The 21,872-nt window shown below is 49.9% G+C and overlaps 1 protein-coding gene across 1 annotated transcript; it reads right to left on the bottom strand.

Moving 5' to 3' along the window:
- Positions 1 to 14,375: 14,375 nt before the first annotated feature.
- On the bottom strand, positions 14,376 to 18,817 carry LOC123403855 (putative kinase-like protein TMKL1). The gene is made up of 2 exons (XM_045097776.1): positions 17,710 to 18,817; positions 14,376 to 15,285 (listed from the first exon to the last, which is right to left on the bottom strand). The coding sequence occupies exons 1-2, from the start codon at positions 18,344 to 18,346 to the stop codon at positions 14,702 to 14,704; spliced, it is 1,221 nt and encodes a 406-aa protein (XP_044953711.1). The 5' UTR covers positions 18,347 to 18,817; the 3' UTR covers positions 14,376 to 14,701.
- Positions 18,818 to 21,872: the final 3,055 nt, after the last annotated feature.

The following is a 21,872-nucleotide window of genomic DNA, read 5'->3' as shown; positions in this document are numbered from 1 at the left end:
AAACTCAGTAGCACCGACATAGTTTCAGTTGCACCGAATTGGTGGCTTTGGCTAGGGTTCTGTCTGAGATAAAAATCGATAGTGCCAAATTGGGAAAGTGGGTGGCACCGATTTTGTGTATGATGCTTTGGACAGAATTGTTATGTGGGAAAATGACTGAGTATTTTTGGTGGCTATCTGTGAGCACTTTGAGCAACCTGTTCATTTTAATACCTCACCCCCTTTTAATAGTATTGGCTTTCTATGGACTCAAAAGTGATTTGTCACAAATATAAAATGAAGAGTCTTATAGCTTGAAGCTTGGGCCAATCTTATTCCTTTCTTGCATCAAGGGGCATCTCCACATAAGCCTTTAGCCAATGCATCTTTTGAACTTTTCTGAAATATACTTGGATAAACATATTAGTACAATGATGCATATGTTGTGATCAATTATCAAAACCACCCTAGGGAGCAATTGTGCTTTCAGCCGAACCCATGGCCTACGTTGTGTCTTGGGCCAGAAACACATTAGTCGAAATGTCGAAGCATACATGGACGACATTTTGGTCAAGTCCAGGAAAGGTTCCGACCTCGTGGCCAACCTCGCTGAAACCTTCGCAAACCTTTGATGCTTCGGGATTAAGCTCAATTCGGCTAGTAAGCTTCTCTGTTTCCTTGTTTTCGAATGAGGTATCGATGCCAATCCCAATAAGATCGAAACCATTGTCCAGATGAGACAGCCGGAGCACATCAACGATGTGCAAAGGCTTACGGGCTACCTCGCAGCCCTGAGTCGCTTCATCTCAAGACTCGGAGAGAAGGCCCTGCCTCTTTACAGATTGATGAAGAAATCAGAAAGGTTCGAGTGGACCGATGAAGCGTAGGTCGCATTCGACCAGCTTAAAGCTCTTCTTTCCACCCATCCTCTGTTGGCTGCTCCGAGCAGCTGGGAGCCCTTGCTCCTGTACATCGCTGCCACTAGCCAAGTGGTTAGCACCATACTCACCATAGAGCATGAAGAAGCGGTCAAAGCGTACAAGGTACAAAGGCCCATCTACTACATTTTCAAAGTGGTGACCCCTTCAAAACAAAGGTATCCACACTACCAGAAGCTGGTCCATGGGATCTACCTGACTGTGAAGAAGGTGGTCCAAGATCACCCGGTCACTATCATCAGTGACGCTCCCCTGGAGGAAATTCTGCACAATCAAGATGCAACAGGCCGAGTGGCCAAATGGGCGATTGAGCTCCTACCGCTGGAGATCAAGTTTGAGGCCAAGAAAGTAATCAAGCCTCAGGCCCTAGCAGACTTTCTTGCCGAGTGGGTAGAGCAAGAGCAGCCGTCTCCAGTCGTCCCCGAGCATCGGACCATGTTCTTCGATGGATCCAAAATGCTCCGCAGCTCAAGGATTGGTGTGGTCCTTGTTTCCCCCAGGGGAGATCGATTGAGTTACATGCTCCAAATCCACTTCGATTCATCCAACAATGAGGCCGAGTACGAGGCCCTCCTATACGGGTTCCGCATGTCCATCTCACTCGGCATCCGCTGATTCATGGTTTATGGTGACTCAGATCTCGTTGTCAACCAAGTAATGAAGGAATGGGACATCCAAAGCCCAGCAATGACAGTCTACTGCAACGCAGTCAAAAAAAATGGAGAAAAACTTCAAAGGATTGGAACTACATCATGTGCCCCGAGCCAAGAACCAAGCAGCCAACGACTTGGTAAAGATCGGATCCACTCGGCAGATCGTTCCGAAGGGCATGTTCCTCGAGCACCTACGCGCCCCCTCGGTCAAAGAGGAACCCTTTACTAAAGATCCCCCATGAGCAATCGGTCAGTCTAATCCGACTGAGATCGACGTCCCGGCCTTGGTTGACCTCGTCCACGAGATGCTGGTCATCACTCCCAAATGGACACAACCTTATCTATCTTACTTGCTCCGACAAGAGCTTCTCGACAATGAAGAGGAAGCCCGTCAAATCGTTTGGCTGTCTAAAGCTTTTAAAGTACTCGAAGACAAACTGTACAAGAAGAGCGTTACAGGAGTCAGCCAAAGGTGCATCTCTCAGGAGGAAGGACTACTAATCATGCACGAGATCCACTCGGGAACCTGCAGACACCATGCGTCCTCACGAACCCTGGTGGCCAAGGCCTTTCGAGCAGGTTTTTATTGGCCCCGAGCCAATGAGGCAGCAAGGGACTTCATGGACCTATGTGTCGGGTGCCAGTTCTACAAGAATCAGTCACACAAGCCTGCATCCGCGCTGAAGACAATTTTGCTCACTTGGCCATTCGCGGTACGGGACGTCGACATGGTCGGACCTTTGTGCACCGAGCCGAGTAGATTCACCCACCCGCTAGTCGCGGTGGATAAGTTCACCAAGTGGGTCGAAGCTAAACACATCAAAAATGTGGACACGGTGACTGCCGTGAGCTTCATTTGACAGTTATCTTCAGATTCGGAGTCCCTCACGACATCATCATTGAAAATGGAACCAACTTCGACTTGAATGAGTTCCGCGATTTCTGCCACTCCCAAGGCACTCGGGTTAACTACGCCTCTGTGGCGCACCCGTAGTCGAATAGATAGGCGAAACGGACGAATGGCATGATACTTCAAGGACTGCAGCCCCGGCTGATGGGAGACCTCAAATATGCTACTGGCGCCTGGGTTGAGGAATTACCATCTGTCCTGTGGGGTATGCGAACGACTCGGAATCGTTCAACCAGGCATACTCCATTCTTCATGGTGCATGGGTCGGAAACTGTCCTGCCGAGTGACTTATGTCACAACTCTCCCCGAGTGGAGCAATACAACGAAGTCGAAGCTGAAGCAACACGCCAAGACAATTTGGATCTTCTCGACGAAGATAGGGAGCTTGCCCTCATTCGGTCCATGGCATACCAGCAAGACCTTCGACGCTACCATGACAAACAAGTCAGGAGTCGAGCGTTTCAAGAGGGGGATCTGGTCCTCCGACTGGACCAACAGAAACCCCACAAGCTGGCGCCCCGGTGGCAAGGACCATTTGCCATATCCAAAGTCCTACACAATGGAGCTTATCGACTATACAACATCGATAACAACAGAGGAACCCAAAACCTGGAACGCGGACCTGCTCCGCAAGTTCTACACATAGACCTTTCCCTTTTTAATTCCTGTAATGAATTCGAATGATGAGTATAATAAAGTGCTTACTTTCTTTAAGTACCGTAGACACTTCACTCCGGTGAAACACACCCCCATTGGGTGGAAAATCCTTAACTACAAAACTGTCTTTGCTTAAGGTAAAACTTACCTCGAGTGTGGACAATCTCCTCACTCGGGCGCTTAGCTGCAAACCAGTTTTCACATAGGCCTTTAGGCCTTGTTTGCAAGAACAGAACTATCATCTCGGTAGCAAACTTGTTTTCGCCTAAGGAAGACCCTTCACTAAGTGAGGACAACCTCCACGCTCGGGGGCTTAGCTGCGAATGAGTTTTTGCCTAAGTTGAAGCAGTCCCAAATGGAGGCAAGACTTTCATTCGGACGCCAAGATGAACATGACAATCATTCCTTAGCAGCAAATGCATTTTCGCCTAGGGTAAATCCTACCCCAAGTAGGGGTAACGTCCATGCTCGGGGGCTTAGCTGCGGACCAGCTTTCGCCTAAGTCAAAACAGCTCCGAATGAAGACACGATCGTCATTGGGATACATTGATGGACATGACCATCAAAGAGTTCGCAAGAACTATCATCTCGGTAGTGAACCTGTTTTTGCCTAAGGTAGACCCTTCCGTGAGTGAGGACATCCTTCACGCTCGGGGGCTTAGCTGCGAAACTACTTTCACCTAAGTTGAAGCGGTCGCGAATGGAGCAAGACTTTCATTCGGACGCCAAGATGAACAAGACAATCATCCCAAGCTTAGTCGTGAACCAATCTTCGCCTAAGTAACAAACGAGCCTGGGTGAGGACAACCTCCACCCTTGGGGGGCTTAGCCGTGAACCATCTCTCGCCTAAGTCACAAATGATCCCGAGTGAGGACAACCTCCACACTCGGGGGACTTAGCCATGAACCAACTCTCGCCTAAGTCACAAACTATCTCGAGTGAGGACAACCTCCACACTCGGGGGCTTAGACGCGAACCAGCTTTCGCCTAAGTCACAAACGGTCCCGAGTGAGGACAACTTCCTCACTTGGGGACTTGGACGCAAACCAGCTTTCGACCGAGTATAAAAAATCACAAATAAAGACGACCAAGAAAATAAGATCCAAAATCAATTGCGGATAAATGGGATCAAGTATATCTAAAAGGTATGCAAAAGAGAGAGCCCAGATCCCACACGAAGTTGGTGGTTACATAAAATCACTCGGCATCCGAGGCATATTAAAGCTTAAGTGTTTTTCATCCGAGCATCACTCGGAGGCCGAAGACTCCACCGCTTCCAAGAATGTGTCAAGGTCGATTCCCTCTGCGATACGTGTGGCTGCCGCCATGAACATCTCATGAAGTCTTCAAACTTGGCGCTTTTGCGGTTGATGGCCCGAAGATTCTTCAGCTTCTCTCCATCCACCCCCTTCTAATGGATGCAGATGAGAGAAAGGGCAATGTCAGCTCCGGCCCTTGCCGATGACTTCTTCCACGACTTGAGTTCATTGGGAATGGCCTTCACATGATTCACATTGGACTGGGCATCCTTCACGGGAGCATCTTTAGGCGCTTTCTCCTGGTCAATCTCTCCAACGGACGACTGAAGCAGCTTGAAGCAAGCCATTACATAATGGACACGATCCTCTAGACTGAGGAGAGACAAGGCAGCGCTGTCCTTTAGAAGCCCTCTCTTGGGATCAAGCTCCTTCTATATTCACGTAGTCTCTTCTTCAACATCGGCAGCAAACGCTACGCTCAATGGAAAACGGAGGATGAGAAACATCACTCCGAAGTTTTAGAATGATCATGGGGAAATATTCGGGCGCTCGACATACCTTTGAGCTTCTCACAGAGCTCCACGCTAAAGTACTAGACGAACTTCTCTAGCTCAGCTTTCTTGGAAGTGGCTTTCTCGAGGTTGGTTTCCCAATCGGTGTAATGCTTCTTCAGATCGGCATGCTCCGTCGTGGTCTTCTCCGCGCCTGCTTTCAGAAACCGATTCTCTTCCTCCAAAGTGCCCATCATTTTGAGCTTGGCCTCATCTGCTTGGGTTTTCTGCTTGACATCCTTCCAAGCGGATGCGAGTTCTTCGTCCCTCTTATCGAGGGCTTCCTTCATGGTCACTAGAGAAATGGAATTCTCCAGCCTCTCAAAAAGGCGATCTGACAAGACAACCTCAATCGGATAAGAAAAGGCAACCTAATGGAGCGTCAGTCGGATGGCGAGGACATACATTTAGTTGTTCGCTTTTCTTGCTGCAGTCGCTTGCTCTTGGCTTTCTCCACATCGGGGCTCAGTCGGAGTTCCCGCAACTCTTATTTCATAGCGTCATCGTGGCCCACGGGCCCACAAGCAGTGTGCAGTCAACAAATACAAGAAAGTCATAACATTATGCCGCGACTCTAAGACTATCGTCGACTGCCACAGTCGACGGTAGCCTCGGGGACTACACCCAATGGGTGCGCTCAGCGCGCCCCCACTGGAAAGACAGAAGAAAGAAAAAGGCTTTGTACCCTACTAGATTCTGTCGAACATACAAAAAAGACTACCGCCGACTGACACAGTTGACGGTAGCCTCGGGGACTACACCCAGTGGGTGCGCTCAGTGCGTCCCCAGTGAAAGCAGACACCGAGCGATTGTACCTCTGGACATACCCACTCTGGATTCCTACTAAGGAACAGATTGAGAAACAAATTTGTGCGTAAATGACTTGCCCAAAGGTTCTTTGCCACAGATTCACTCGCGTCGTATGGCTCCTTCAATCGCCCAACCATCATGTCCAGCTGAGCCAAGGCCTCCTTGCAAGCCTCCTCCTGGTCCTCCGGGATATGACACAGCTCGAAGATGTTGCGATCCTTGGGGACATAAGGCGAAATGGTCAGCGGATAAAGTCTGAGTGAAGCCCCAGCCGAGCCGGCCTCCTGCACCACGGGAGTCTTGGCCTTGATGCTCACTCGGCTGAGAGTCGGAGCCTGCTTCAACACTTCTCCAACTATGGAGGGGACATCGGCGTCGAGTTCAACCACTTCTCGTGGCTCTGTAGATGTCCACAAGACAGTCAAAAGGCCACTCGTATATCCAACGCCCGAATTCCGAATGAATTGCTGGAAAAGCTCAAGGGTTACCTTTTGATGAAGCGACATCAACGTCAGGTCTACCTTTGTCAGAGGTCTTGGGATCCAGTGAAGCAATCGAAGTATCAGGCCTACAATAGAAACAACAAAGCCCAATCATCACTCAGAAGACATTATTCAAACTAGGACAAACCAATCGGTGAAGATACTTACACCGAAGCCACATGCACATCGACCTTGATGCGCGATAGAACGGTCTTGCGAGGCTTGGAGCTTGAGATCTTGGGTTGCTTGGCGTCCTGCTCCGGCAGCGCCTCGGGCTCGCTCTGACCCATCTTAGAGCAGCGAGTCGGCATGGTCGATGCACTCGGCTTCACTATCAATGGAGTCTTTGGGGTGCGTGTACGGACTTAGGTTCCTCGCACGCCTTGGAACGGGTCTCGACCTGGACTTCGTCGGACGGAGAAGACTCCACCTCGTCTCCACGCTCCTCATCGCTCTCCTCTGTCTCCTCATCGCCGCCTTCATCGTCTTCGTTATCCTCCGAGACCTCCGGGAGCTCAGTGTCTTGGTTTTCAGTGTCACACTCCACGTCAATGGGTGAGAGGTCGACCGTCGGTATGGAACTGACCAGCCGTGTGAAAGCCTCCCGAATGAAGAAAGCAAAATCAGAAATGGGAGTTGAAACAACGAAGAAATTCACTCGGTACAGATGCTCGATTACTTACCTCATTCGGCTGATGATTCGCCGCGAAAGGAAGCACATGCCTGGAGCCCGTAGGGTTATCTCTCACTAGGGTAATGGCCTTGACTTTATTCTCCATCGCATCTTCCCCGAGCTCCTCAGGATGGACTCGAGTCGGAGCATCCGACCCTTCATATTTCCACATTGGGTGGACTCTGGCCTGAAGAGGCTGGATCCTACGCTGGAAGAAGACCTTCTGGAGGTCCATCCCATTCACACCCTTCCGGATCAAGGAAACCACCTCTATCATCAAGCTACCTGCATCGGTCTTCTCCTCCTTGGACAAGGTCAAGGTATGGGTTGGGTGGATCCTATCAACAGTATAGGGCGGGGGGCCCGAGTGACCCTCGTTGACTAGGATGTCTCGAAAATAAAACCAAGAGTCCTACCAGTTCTACACCGAGTCCGGGAAACTCATCTAGGGGAAGCTACTCTTTCCCCTGAGCTGAATGCCTAAGCCACCACAAAGTTGCGTTACGTTGGTTCTTCCTCCCGAGAAGGAAGACTTCTTCACGGTCATCACTCGACATGAGAACATACACTTGAACAAACTCCAATGCGGGTGACATCCGAGAAAATTCTCACAGAGAGACACAAATGCGGCTAGTTACAAGACAACATTGGGGGGCACGTGGTGGAGCTGAGCCCCTAAGAAAGGAAGAAACGCTCGGAAGAAGGGATGCGGAGGCAGAGAAGAACCTCTCTCGATGTGGGTGAATAGGAGCACTAGCTCATCACCCTCGGGCGCTGGCTCTAGCTCTCCATCCCCTGGCAGTTGCCAGCTCCCTTGGGTGATGAGGCCTTCACCCTGCAACTCCAGCAGTCGCCCCTCCGAAACTCTGGATGACATCCAGTCGCCCAGAATGCATCCGCGCGGGAGCGCTCCGGCGCTCGAGGAGGATCCACGTGACCCTTTCTTGGCTCGCTTAGCCCTCGACGTCGCTCCCTTCACCCTGCCGGATGACGGAGAGGTCGGGGCCAGGAAAGGACGGAAGTGTTGGGGAACATCGCATGGGAAACAAAAAATTTCCTACGCGCACGAAGACCTATCATGGTGATGTCCATCTACGAGAGGGGATGAGTGATCTACGTACCTTTGTAGACCGTACAGCAGAAGCGTTAGTGAACGCGGTTGATGTAGTGGAACGTCCTCACGTCCCTCGATCCGCCCCGCGAACAATCCCGCGATCATTCCCACGATCTAGTACCGAACGGACGGCACCTCCGCGTTCAGCACACGTACAGCTCGACGATGATCTCGGCCTTCTTGATCCAGCAAGAGAGACGGAGAGGTAGAAGAGTTCTCCGGCAGCGTGACGGCGCTCCGGAGGTTGGGGATGATCTTGTCTCAGTAGGGCTCCGCCCGAGCTCCGCAGAAACGCGATCTAGAGGAAAAACCGTGGAGGTATGTGGTCGGGCTGCCGTGGAAAAGTCATCTCAAATCAGCCCTAAAACCTCCGTATATATAGGTGGGAGAGAGGGGGCCTTGCCTTGGGGCTCAAGGAGCCCCAAGGGGGTCGGCCGAGCCAAGGGGGGAAGGTCTCCCCCCCCCCCCCGAACCGAGTTGGACTTGGTTTGGTGGGTGGGAGTCCTTCCTTCCCTTCCCACCTCCTCTTTTTTTTCTTTCTCTTTGATTTTTCTTTCTAATGCGCATAGGGCCCTTTTGGGCTGTCCCACCAGCCCACTAAGGGCTGGTGCGCCACCCTCAAGGCCTATGGGCTTCCCCGGGGTGGGTTGCCCCCCCTCGGTGAACTTCCGGAACCCATTCGTCATTCCCGGTACATTCCCGGTAACTCCGAAAACCTTCTGGTAATCAAATGAGGTCATCCTATATATCAATCTTCGTTTCCGAACCATTACGGAAACCCTCGTGACGTCCGTGATCTCATCCGGGACTCCGAACAACATTCGGTAACCAACCATATTACTCAAATACGCATAAAACAACGTCGAACCTTAAGTGTGCAGACCCTGCGGGTTCGAGAACTATGTAGACATGACCCGAGAGACTCCTCGGTCAATATCCAATAGCGGGACCTGGATGCCCATATTGGATCCTACATATTCTACGAAGAACTTATCGTTTGAACCTCAGTGCCAAGGATTCATATAATCCCGTATGTCATTCCCTTTGTCCTTCGGTATGTTACTTGCCCGAGATTCGATCGTCAGTATCCGCATACCTATTTCAATCTCGTTTACCGGCAAGTCTCTTTACTCGTTCCGTAATACAAGATCCCGCAACTTACACTAAGTTACATTGCTTGCAAGGCTTGTGTGTGATGTTGTATTACCGAGTGGGCCCCGAGATACCTCTCCGTCACACGGAGTGACAAATCCCAGTCTTGATCCATACCAACTCAACTAACACCTTCGGAGATACCTGTAGAGCATCTTTATAGTCACCCAGTTACGTTGCGACGTTTGATACACACAAAGTATTCCTCCGGTGTCAGTGAGTTATATGATCTCATGGTCATAGGAACAAATACTTGACACACAGAAAACAGTAGCAACAAAATGACACGATCAACATGCTACGTCTATTAGTTTGGGTCTAGTCCATCACGTGATTCTCCTAATGACGTGATCCAGTTATCAAGCAACAACACCTTGTTCATAATCAGAAGACACTGACTATCTTTGATCAACTGGCTAGCCAACTAGAGGCTTGCTAGGGACAGTGTTTTGTCTATGTATCCACAAATGTAAATGAGTCTTCATTCAATACAATTATAGCATGGATAATAAACGATTATCTTGATACAGGAATTATAATAATAACTATATTTATTATTGCCTCTAGGGCATAATTCCAACAGGAAGCAGCCGGTGGATTTTGTTTTCGATGGCGGAAGGAGGAAACGGAGACGGAAAGGACCTGATTCTGAGGCACAGTCTCCTCTCCTTTCCACCTCGCACCTTAAATACCTAACGGAGTGATTCCCCATCGAGTACACTGCTCGCCCGAGGAAGATCTGAGGTATCCAAGGATCGCACGCACTGTAGCATGACAACGACATCACAAGCGTGGAAATCGGGGCATCACCCCACTACTTCCACTACCCATATCTCCGCCGAATCTATCGCCCCGTGCGCGCTCCCTTAATTTGAAATTTGCGGAAAAAACCGTCCCGTCTCATATCCCGAATGGATTCCGTATCCACGGTATGTGACGAGGTGGGCCGAATGTTCTTTTCGTTCGCCCCCCACGGGACCCCGATCATTCGGGAAACCAATGAGGACAACCTGATCGTCCTCGCCTCAATGCAAGTGGGAATCCGTCCCAACTCGTCGATTGAGTACGCGGAGTTGAGAACTCTCGTTCGCACAACTCATGGAATCTATCTTCCCAAAAGATAGTAGATCGCAATCGACTGCGGGTTTCCCTATACGACTAGGCGGTCAGAATTCGCCACTCTTGAATCCATGGAGGTTTGCCAAAAGACTGAATGACATAGCCCCAAGCTACAGCCCAAGAATCTCCAAATCACCGGAGACATCGAATGAAGTCATTCACTTGGTCTGCAAAAACTCAACCGATTCAGGGGCTACTAACGGGGTTTTACATTAGGGGTAGACCTACGAACCTGCTTTCCTAGGCCCACCTAGGACCCCTTACGGATATAAGTGTCCTCAAAGTCATCGGTATAGTTTCGGCCTCACTCGGTACAACATACCGTCACTCAGCCTGCCTGGAGTCACTCGGACCACCTTGGATCAGTCGAATGCATACTGACACTCGGACCACAACAAAGTGGAGGCAGCGGAGAGGCTACAACGGCTAAGGTCTTAAACTACCTCATAAAGTGCAGTGAAGGCCCGTATTACGAGCAACACCCAAGTTATAGTTGCGGTTTCTAGTAACTTCCGTAGTTATTAACATTAATTACCCTTATAATGAAGCTCGGACGGTTGTGGCGCATTCTATATAAGCCACTCCCGTGCTCGTGTTGAAGGGTTCAACATCTTGTATTCTTTCATAGTCCATAAGCAAACATCAACCTCAGGGCTTGAGATGTAGGGTTGTTACCACTTTCGAGTGGGGACTCAACTCATACATCCGAGTATATATCCACTGCGCCTAATTAGACTTTACCCCCTTGTTCGTACCCTTAGGTATTATTGTCAGGGTCATTCCTACGACGCTTTTCTTTTCTCTTTCTTTTTCATTTGACTTGCAAATTCTTTTGATTTGTATGTTTTTGCCAAAGAAAAACGGACGACAATACAGCAAAAGCTTTGGGGTGCGATGTCATACAAACGGGTGGGCCGGCACCGGGCAACCCGTTTCCTCGGACCCCAGCAAGGAAGCCGCACGGAACAGCGATCATTGCTTGCAGCGCGGCACACAGTACATAAATAAACCCCGGTACTTGGTGCCTCGCTTGATTCAACTCCCGTACCATTCAATGACCAGCATCAACTCTCGCAATGAATAGACAGCGCAGCGAATCGCTTGAGGCAGAGTAACCAAATCAGATCTTATAGGAGTATCAGCCTTATCTCAACCAGTAGCACCCACAGCACTACCACACTAACAGCAGCAGCCAACTCCCTACCACATGACGCCCACATGCCTCCGCGCGACGCATCTAGCCATCTACGCTCGGGGCCGTGCACGCGCACCCAAATCCTCGTGGTACCGTCCCGATGCCCTACTACCACTCCTACTCTTAGCCACGCGCAACCACCGCCACCACCATCTCTTCTCCCCGGCAATGCACTGCGCTGCGCTGCGCTCCAGCCGTCGCCGTCGCGGCCGGCACGTACGTACACCGGGTACATGTCGACGCATAGGTAGGTGCGGTGACCCGCCTCCCACTGACCCGATCACTTCGTCGTGCAGCGGTGCACGCCGTATGCCTTCAAACACGCTACACGACGGCGCGCAAGACTGTAGTCGGAAACCGATGGGCGCCAAGGACCACGGCGCACGGCCATGGCATCGGCGCCGGCCAGAGGCAGTAAAAACACGTAAGATTTGCGGCCAGGAGGCATGTGCATTAGCAGCAATTGATGCGGCACGGCGCGCGCAGGCGTCCGTGCACCGGGCGGAGCGCGGGCATTCGGCCTAGGCTACGGACGTAATCGTCGTATATACGCGGCGACAAGATCTACCATTAGGGGGCCGCGGAGTTGGAGGACGGCGAGGCGGTCCCGGTTTGGAAGCTTGCTGCAAGTTTTTCAAGTTTTTTCGGTGGGTTCGTTGGCGCTGGGACAGGTCTGCTTCACGTGCTGCCGCTTTCCCTGCGAGAGAGACGCCGCGGCTACCTGGTGACACAAATCAAGGCCTCACCCACCTGATAATTACCCGGCGAGCGGGGGCCATGACACTTGGATTTCAGTTTTTTTGAATCGAGGGAAGCCATGGCTTTCACTGTTTCTCGTCCCCTCACGATAATTCAAGGACAGGGAGACTAGAGAAGTTTTACCGGCGTAAAGCTCAAGAGTTTTTGGTGAGAGCATTTCCAACAGCCGCGCTTCACGCCGTGTCTAAAAAATGTGTTTGCCGCGCGCGCTTCGGTTGGTTTAGCGCGGGGATAGACGCTGGCTTCAACGGCCGCGCTATAATGCAGCGCGCGCGCCGCTCCAGCAGCGCCCAAAAATGCAGCGCGAGCAGCACGCACAAACCACATGTACATTTTAAAAAATAGGAGCAAAAATAATCAAACAAACAAAATAAATCAACAATAAATAGTCATTACAACTCAAACAAATAGTTTATCGTTCAGTACAACAAATAATGCAATAAACATAACCAATAGTTCATGAACAATACAATACAAATATGCAATAAACACAACCAAATCATGCTCTTTGTCGTCCATGCCATGCCCTCGGGCGCTGTTCCTCGGACGTCGGAGGCGCGCGAGGGCCGGCGGGACTAGGAGGGGGTGGGGCGGAAGCGCGGCGGCGCGGGGAGACCGGGGAAGCGCCTGAACGGTCGTCGGAGGGCGCGGGCGGCGGCCGCAGCGGAAACAGGCCGGGGAAGCGCCTGAGTGGTCGCCGGCGGGCGCGGGCGGCGACCACGACGCGGGGATAGGCCGGGAAGCGCCTGAACGGTCGCCGGAGGCGCGAGCGACGGCGGCGGCGTGGCCGGATGGGGGTGGCAGTGGGGAGCGAGCGCGCGAGAGTGGAGGATCGAGCGCGGGAGAGAGGAGGAGCGAGCGCGGGAGAGTCACGCGCGCGGGAGCTGGCGCAACAAATAAGGGGCGCGCGATTGCGTTTCGGCCAGCGCGCTGAACTGAAAATGCCGCGCGCGCCGTTTTTCGCGCCCGCTGGAGCTGCCCGCCGCGTTGCGCGCGCGCTAAAACTTCTTTTTCTTGCGGCGCGGCGCTAGTATAGCGCGGCTGTTGGAGATGCTCTGAGCTAAGCTAGCACACACGAACTATCATTTCATTTGTTTTTTTTTAACAAAGATAACAGATTTACCTCATCAATTAATTAAATAAAGAATAGAGTATTTGTTTAAAACCCACATTACACACCACATGGCAACTACTCACGTACTAAAATATCCCTAGCTTCCTAGCTCCGACCCATAGTCTCGCCTCGTCGAGCATGTTAACAAGAAGGATTGGCGGTGGCGCACTCTTGTGTCGAAAGATGTGTGCGTTCCTCTCATTTCAGACGGTCCATGAAATAAGCATTGTGAGAGAGGCCATTGTGAGAGATGCCATCGTCTTTCTATTGGAGATACCGAAGCCGGTCCTGTTTGTCCACTATTCCTTGACCGCGCCTGTCAAGTGACAAGTAGAAGAGTCCATATGATCGAGACCTAGCCTGTCAATGACTAACTTTCAGAATCTGTTGGCGAAGCGGTACTTAAAGAAAAGATGATCCCCTGTATCTTGCTCCCTGGCATAGAAAGGGCAAAGACCATAATTTTATCACCCGCGTTTGTTCAACCGATCCGTCGTTTAAATCCGGTCCTTTAAGACAAGCCAAGATCGTTTTGATTGTTGACGTCGTGGGATAGTGAACATGTGATTTTCATGGAGATTACGAAATAAATCAGCACACTGTAGGGCCGTGTGTTGAGGACGCTACACTTTTGGTGTCGGCGAAAGAGAGGGTGGTGGAAGGTGACCTGGTTTTTGAGGCCACGCCGCTGAGCAATCTAGCTACAACCAAAAGTTCCGTATCATAATTTCTTATTTCGGAGTCTAGCTACTGTTAAGGACAGCATAACTGTGCACTGCAGAGACCAAAATCAGGCAACACTGGGCATAATTCCTTTGGAGAGAAGACCAAAATCAGGCAACACTGGGCATAATTCCTTTGGAGAGAAGAGAATCACTCTCTGTCGTTGTCAGTGCGATTGGCAACCGCACATGCACCGCACCGGGAACATCACAACCTGTACAGCAAATACTCCTACCAATCATACTAGTATGTGATAACACGGACGAAGGTTACATTTGCATGGAGATTTTGATGCATGAAAATGCAAATGCAGCACACGCCTTTTCTCACTCTTTCAACACTTTGTACATGATCGGTTTCAACTAAAGCACAAGAAAATTACAGACGATCGAGTGACCTCACTGAACTAAAGTTGACGAACCCCGTCTGCATACGCTGAGACGATGATACCCACTGCGTTTACGCTCTGACTATACACATTCCATGACATCTGAACCGTGACTCCGGTCTCCAATTGTCTGTCCAGCACAAGTTCAGCGTTCCTTCAGCCCTGTCTCGTGCTACGTCTGAATGCTGACAGAGTATAGCAATCCGGTGAACTTAATTAAGTACTCATTTTGCTATGTCCTCAAGCCTTCTGAGTATGTCCTTGGTGTTGGGCCTCAGCGACGGTGAAGGGCTACAGCAGGCCGTGGCCAGCTCGAAGAAGGCGTTCAGCTTCTTCTCGTTGCCCGACTTCTTGCTCTGCCTGACGAGGTCCGAGTTGAACGCGTCGGAGATCTTCCTCTCGAGGACCAGGTTCTTGAAGGACGCCGGCAAGAAGATGTCGCGGGAGCTGGGCGTGCGGTCGTCGCCGGCCGGCTCCTTCTGCGCGAGCATCTCGAGCAGCACCACCCCCAGGCTGTAGACGTCGCTCTCCCTGGTGGCGTCCCTCATCTTGGTCAGCTCCGGCGCCTTGTACCCCTGCGCCGCGGACGCGTCCAGCATCTCCTGGGCGCCGCCGGGGTTCAGCAGGAGGTAGAGGCCGTAGTCCGAGACCCTGCACTCGTAGCTGGCGTCAAGGAGGACGTTGCTCGTCTTGAGGTTGCCGTGGATGATCGGCTTCTCCATCCCTGTGTGAAGGTGGTCGAGCCCCTTGGCGATGCAGACGGAGAGCTTGCAGATTAGGTTCCATCTCTGCGAGTCGGCGATCCCCTCTGTAATAGACAAGCAGTGAACAAAGACACTTGTTGATCATTTAGGGCATCTCCGATGGTTGTAAGATAGTTGTTGGTAATTTTGACACATACTCCCTTCGTTCCTAAATATAAGACCTTTTAGAGATTCCACCATAAACCATATACGGATGTATATAGACATATTATAGAGTATAGATTCACTCATTTTGCTCCGTATGTAGTCTCTAGTGAAATCTATACAAGGTCTTATATTTAGGAACGGAGGGAGTAGGATTTTTGATGATGTGTCTTGCAATAAATGAGAAAAGAGAGTAAGGTTGTATGCAGGGCCGGTCCTGAGATTTCGGGGGCCCGGGACGAAAGTTGAACCCGAGGGCCCTTAATGTATCCATCAAGATAATAATTAACATATATGATATAAAATGATATCAAACAAAAAGTGTGAACAAAAGCCATGTTATGCTAAAATAACTATATCCAAAATCACTGGTGGAAAAAACCTTAACCAAATGTTTCATTCACCATCAATAAACAAATAAACTACCCCTCTCACATAGGTTACAAAGGAAGTATTTGACTGCTAAATAAAATAAATAACGGTACCAAACATCTAAAATGAAAGCAAGGTGATTATCTTTTGCTTTGGGAGGATGAAAAACAAGAGACTACATAAAGGACTCTTGTTGTCGGAAAAATAAATACTCTAGTACTCCCTGCATCCCAAATTATTTATCGTGAAAACGGATCGAAATTGATGTATCGAGAATTAAAAATACATCTAGATACATTCATTTCTAATGACAAGTAATTTAAAACAGAGTGAGTATTTAATTCGTTTCTTTATAACATCTTTACCTAAATTGTACCGTACCGAAGTGTTTTTTTTGAAGGGAATTGTATCGTAGTGTTGTGCTAGATATCTAATACTGTGTATTTTTACTCTAAACAATAGCTCTATGCTTGTCATCTGGCCCACCTAATTCACCCAGTGGAAATATCAGGTAAAATACCTTTTCACGTCATGGACCAAAGGAAAAGGCCATGTGAGTATGGAACTATCGTTCAGTTCTGTACTTTTTTGATGCGCTCTCGCTCAGCTCTCATGGCGCTGCCGCTAAAGCCGTCGGCAAAAAAAGGATCACCTCCTCCTCCGCCACTAGTAAGCAAGGCATACTGGGGCTGGGGCCCCTCTCGTTCGGGGGCCCGGGGCAGCCGCCCCGCTCGCCCTGTCCCATGGCCGGGCCTGGTTGTATGTAAATTAACCAACCCTTGCACAAGCTTCAATGTAGAATGAGAGAGCACCTTATTTATTACCTCACATCTTTTTGGACAAACTAGATACTCCATCCGTTCCTAAATATAAGACCTTTTAGAGATTACGCTATGGACTATATACAGATGTATGTAGACATATTTTAGAGTATATATTCACTCATTTTGCTCCGTATGTAGTCTATAGTGTAATCTCTAGAAGGTCTTATATTTAGGAACGGAGGAAGTACAACCCATTGAAGTAGTTATATGTTAAGGTGTTGGCTGATGACAAGACATATTTTACCAACAAGCTAACCAACAAACTGTTGAAGATGCCCTTATATGGTTCAAGACATCTAACTGGTTGTGCAAGTCTTTTTGTACATAAACGCGTTAGATCCGATATTAATTGAAGATTGTGATTCAACAACTCCCCATGCAAATGACAGCGATGCGTGAAATGCAAAACATGGGCTGGAAGTACCACCATCACAGATGCATGGTTTTGGACACAACGAATAACTATGTTTACCACTGTTTTAGCACAAAGAACTGATTGTATTCCCCAATGATCACGATTGTGAAGGGTGATCTGATACCCTTATCTAACATTAATGGTCAGGACCATTGCTTCAGGACAGTATCATGTGAGGTTTCAGGCTAACAACCAAAGCAGAGAAATGTTTGCTGCCTGGCCGCAGTCAGCAATAACAGGAACCAGCGAAGATGGACTGGAAGTAAGTATGAAATGAACTCCGTAACGTAACCGAACCGAACCATCTGTGTAACACGTTCCACATTGCCTCAAAAGTTGAAACTGATTATCGAAAAAAAGTTGGAACTGGTGGCCGAAATGATTTTTGTTTAGGGAAAGCTGGTGACCTGCCTTTTCTTGTCTTCGAACTCGCTTACCAACTACGCCATGCTTTTCTCTTGGTGACAAAATGTAAAATTACTACGTACTACAAACTTATAATGTTTCATGTGTGATCTCGTCTCAATGAATGAATGAATAAAATAAGATAAAGTTTCATTTGCAGCGTGGACTCATGTGCACTTTGGACGTGGCAAAATTATGCCTTCTTACAAATCAGAACGAACATGTCGCCCAATTTGCAGGAGCATCTTGTACTGTAATTTATTACTACTAGGAAACGGCCAGAACGACAGTGAGTGATGCGCACTGACCTTGCAAGAAGCGGTGGAGCGAGCCGGCGGCGTAGAAGGGGTGCACGAGCAGCTTCTCGCCCCTCGGCCCGACGTAGACCGCGCGGAGCGGCACGAGGTTCGGGTGGCTCACCGCGCCGATCCGGCGCGCGGCGGCGGCGGCCTCGTCGGCGCTCACGGCGCACGCGGGCCGGACGAACCGGAGCAGCACGGCCGTCTCCCCGGAGCGCATCGCGGCGCGGTACAGCGTGCTGTGCGACGACTTGGCCACCACCTCCCCGGGTGCCTCGAGGATGGCGGCAACCGAGAGGCCCTCGCCGCCGGGGAACTTGACGAGCGCGTCGGCGCCGCCGTGGGCGTGCGGGCCGACCCCGAGCCGGTCGGCGAAGGGGCCGAGGTACGGCTGCAGCGCGCCGAGGCGGTCGGCGATCGGCGCGAAGTAGGGCAGCAGGGTGCTCCGGGCGGCATTGCCACGGCGGAGGCAGTCCGGGACGCGGAACGGGAGGCGGTCGAGGCGGAGGCCGCGGAGGCGCGGGCGGAGGTAGCGGTAGAGCAGGTAGGCGAAGAGGACGCCGAGGATGGGGAGCAGGATGGAGTTGGTCCGCCCCTTGTGAACCGGCTCGTCCGAGGCCACCCCGTCCGCCGGCGCCGGCGCCATATACGTACGTGGTTTGCGCCTGCCTGCGGCTCTGGCGAAAGCGGTGGTGGTGGGGGCTCGTGGGTCGCCCAGGGTTCGAGGCAAAGGCCCTTGCTTTGGCGTGCGCTTTGCTTGGTTGCCTTGCCTGGCTACTTGTTTTTTGGCTTCGGTTCGGGGTGGTGGAGCCGTGGAGGAAACCGCTGGGAACGAACGACGGGAGGAGGGGAGGAGGAGGAGGAGGAGGCTTTGGTGAGCTACGGAGGATGGCTTGAGATTCTTATCGTGTTGGAGGTTTTTATCATCAACCAACCAGTGAGCACTGTGGGACAGTGGGAGGGAGTGTGCGAGGTGGCTTGCAGTCCAGCTTCTTCGCCTTTGGCCTTTTTTTCTTTTGGAGATTAGCGTTAAAGTGAGGGGAGTTGGCAGGTGGAGGACGGTAGCCCTAGGTAGGTGCACCGCGGTGTGCTGTGCATGGCCATTTCCTCCGTTGAGAATCGGTGGGCAGGCATCGGCAGCGGCAGTTGGAGGGGGTAGGAGGGTCGCCGGGACCCTGCCCCCCCTGGAGTGGAAGGTGCCCTATTACTATCGCGGTGGTGGAGCTGTGGTGCAAACGGGACATACAGATGGACGGCGAGCGGCGAGGGACCCGCCCCAACGTCTCTGCCCGGCTCGCGCCGGATAAAAACTGGTACTGTCTCTGCTTAGCACAGTTGTATTCGGTGGCGGGTAATTTCCACTCAACCTTCTCAGCTTTGGTGATGACAATTTTTAGCTGTGTGGCTGCTTTGTACTCAAAGCTGAGCCCGAGTTCATCTCATCATCTGCTTCACCGTGAACAGTAAGATAATTCTCAAATACTCCCTCCGTCCGAAAATACTTATCCTAGAAATGGATGTATCTAGACTTATTTTAGTTATAGATACAACTATTTTATTCATTTATAAGACAAGTATTTTCGGACGGAGGGAGTAGAAAAAGAACTGACGCACTATGTAGCATCGTTTCCAGCAGCGATAAGTAGACTTCAAAGGAGAGCGGCGTTTATGCACACGAGCTCATCTGCTCCGACACATGAAGAATAAATTTGAAACAAAAAGTAAAAAAGAACCCTGAGTTTTTGACACTTAAGATGATGAAATATTCCATGAGCTTGCAAAGCTCGCATGTCGACCATCCTAGTAAATTCAGGTGGGGATCAAAGCACTTAGAAATTAGCCTTCGCATTAGAAAGATTGTACTAGTTAAATCTTGTATACAATGGTCCCAATTGTTGAGACACTGTTTTGATATACTTAGAGTATGCATAGTGGGCACATTTATCGGACGGCTAGAAAAATATTAATTCCGCTGGAACGTGCGGATGCATGGGCTAATGGTCTTTGTGTGCATCCTTATGAAAATTGACCCACTCTTTTTACTAAGAAGGTCAAAGGAAGTTTGTTCATATGTCAACTATAGATTGATGATATTATCTTTGATTTTCCTAACAAAGCTTTTAATGGAGAGTTTGCCGCACTAATGACCAAAGAGTTTGAGATGTCTATGATGGGGGAGTTAAAGTTTTTCCTTTGATTCAAAGTCAAGCAACGAAGTCAAGGAACCTTCATCAATCAAAAAAAATATACTCAAGACATGCTCAAAAGGTTTAAGATGGATGACCTCAAACTAGCCAAGGAAAACACTCCCATGCCTCTCAACTGCCATCTTGACCTTGATCCCAATGATAAAGCTGTGGATCAAAAGGTATATCGCTCTATGATTGGCCCTTGCTTTACATTGTGCATCTAGACCAGATATTATGTTGAGTGTGGAAATTCGTGCACGATTTCAATCCACACATAAGGAAAGTCACTATGTGGTTGTCAAGAAAATCTTGCGATATTTGGCTAATACCCCCCAAACTTTGGCCTTTGGTATCCCAAAGGTGCTTCATTTGATCTTATAGGATACCCACATTCGGATTGAGCGGGAGACCGTGTGGAGAGGAAGTCAACTTCCGGAGGTTGCCAATTTCTTGGTCGCTCTCTGGAAAGTTGGTCTTCGAAGAAACAAAACTGTATTCTCTATGGTCCACCGAGGTTGAGTATGTTGTTGCTGCAAGTTGATGTGCTCAGTTACTTTGGATGAGGCATACTTTAAAGGATTACGGTGTCACATGTGACAAAGTGCCTCTTTATTGTGATAATATAAGTGCTATCTCAATCTCCGATAACCCGGTTCAACACTGCAAGACGAAGCACATTAGTATTCGTCACCACTTCATCCGGGATCATATCAAGCGTGGGGAGATTGATCTCATTTACCTCAACAACAATGACCAGCTTGCAGATATTTTCACGAAGCCATTGAATGAAGCAATATTTTGCGAGTTAAGGCATGAGCTAAATATCATTGATTTGAGCAATATGAATTGAAACTAGGCACACCCCACCACTCTCATCATACTATATTGTTTAGATGCAGGCATGAATTTAGGGGGAGTGTTGTTCTCTCAATGAACTGTCCCTTCCCCTATTATGCATAAATCGATCAAGTCTTTCACTTTGACCATGTTGATTGGTACTAGTGCTTCAAAGACTAGTTTTGGTCATGGGCCTAAGGTTAAAATCTTCGTGGTGCCATACCAATTGACTCAGACATAGGTGGCCTCGGCCACCGCCCTTCTTCGCAAGACATTTGCTTTTTAAGAGCTTCTTTGTTTGTGGCGTAAATCTCACTATTGTTTCTCTTCCTTTGTGTGTATCTTTACTCCCTTCGAGTATATTCTCTTTTTTTCTTTGTTGAAGTATCTGGGTTTTTGCCATTTATATCGTTGTTTGGGCGGGGTGGTTCCTATGAAAGAAGTGGTACTACCGCTTGGAGATGGCCGGTACTACCGCTCATATCCGTGTTTCAGGAAACGCATGAGGTGTTATGAGATGGGCAGGGTGGTTATAACTTCTCCCATACCCATTCTGTCCTCCTCCCTCTTGTTCTCCTTCCCACAGGCGACTGCAACACCCCCGGAGGCCGGCTCCGGATCTCCCTCTTTGTGTCGTTCCTCGCTCTTCCGACCGGAGGGGATCATCCCCCTTTCCTCCTTGCGCCATGGACTCCGGCATTGCCCGTGTCCTTTGCCCATCGGCTTTGTGTTTGCACATCTTGTTCTAGGGCAATGCATGAGGTGTTTTCCTGATTTTTTAGTGGATTCTAGGCGTGAGTAGGCCGACATTTGTATCCATGTATAGTGTACTCTCGATTGTCTCCAAAAGTGTGAGATTTTTCTCACCGGTTCTTCTGTTCCCGTGTCATGGAAGCGTTTCTGCTGCCCGGACGGTATATATCATTGCTGAGTGACCGGTACTACCGCGCAAGCCGAAGTACCGCCCCCATAGTGCGGTACTACCGCAGGTACTCCAGAACCTCTATTTTTGTGTTTTTCTTTTTCTCGGGCCTTTCTATTTCTTGCACTTTTCTTTGTTTCTTGGAATTCACTTGTGTCTTGTCCCTTTCCGCTATTTTCCTCTGAGTTCCACGTGATGGTGCCTCCGCCCCTCCTCATCACGTG

The sequence above is a fragment of the Hordeum vulgare genome, chromosome 6H (assembly GCF_904849725.1).
Source record: "Hordeum vulgare subsp. vulgare chromosome 6H, MorexV3_pseudomolecules_assembly, whole genome shotgun sequence".
Taxonomy (NCBI): domain Eukaryota; kingdom Viridiplantae; phylum Streptophyta; class Magnoliopsida; order Poales; family Poaceae; genus Hordeum; species Hordeum vulgare.
The sequence above is the reverse complement of the archived record's forward strand: the minus strand, read 5'-3'. Positions and strand labels throughout refer to the sequence as shown.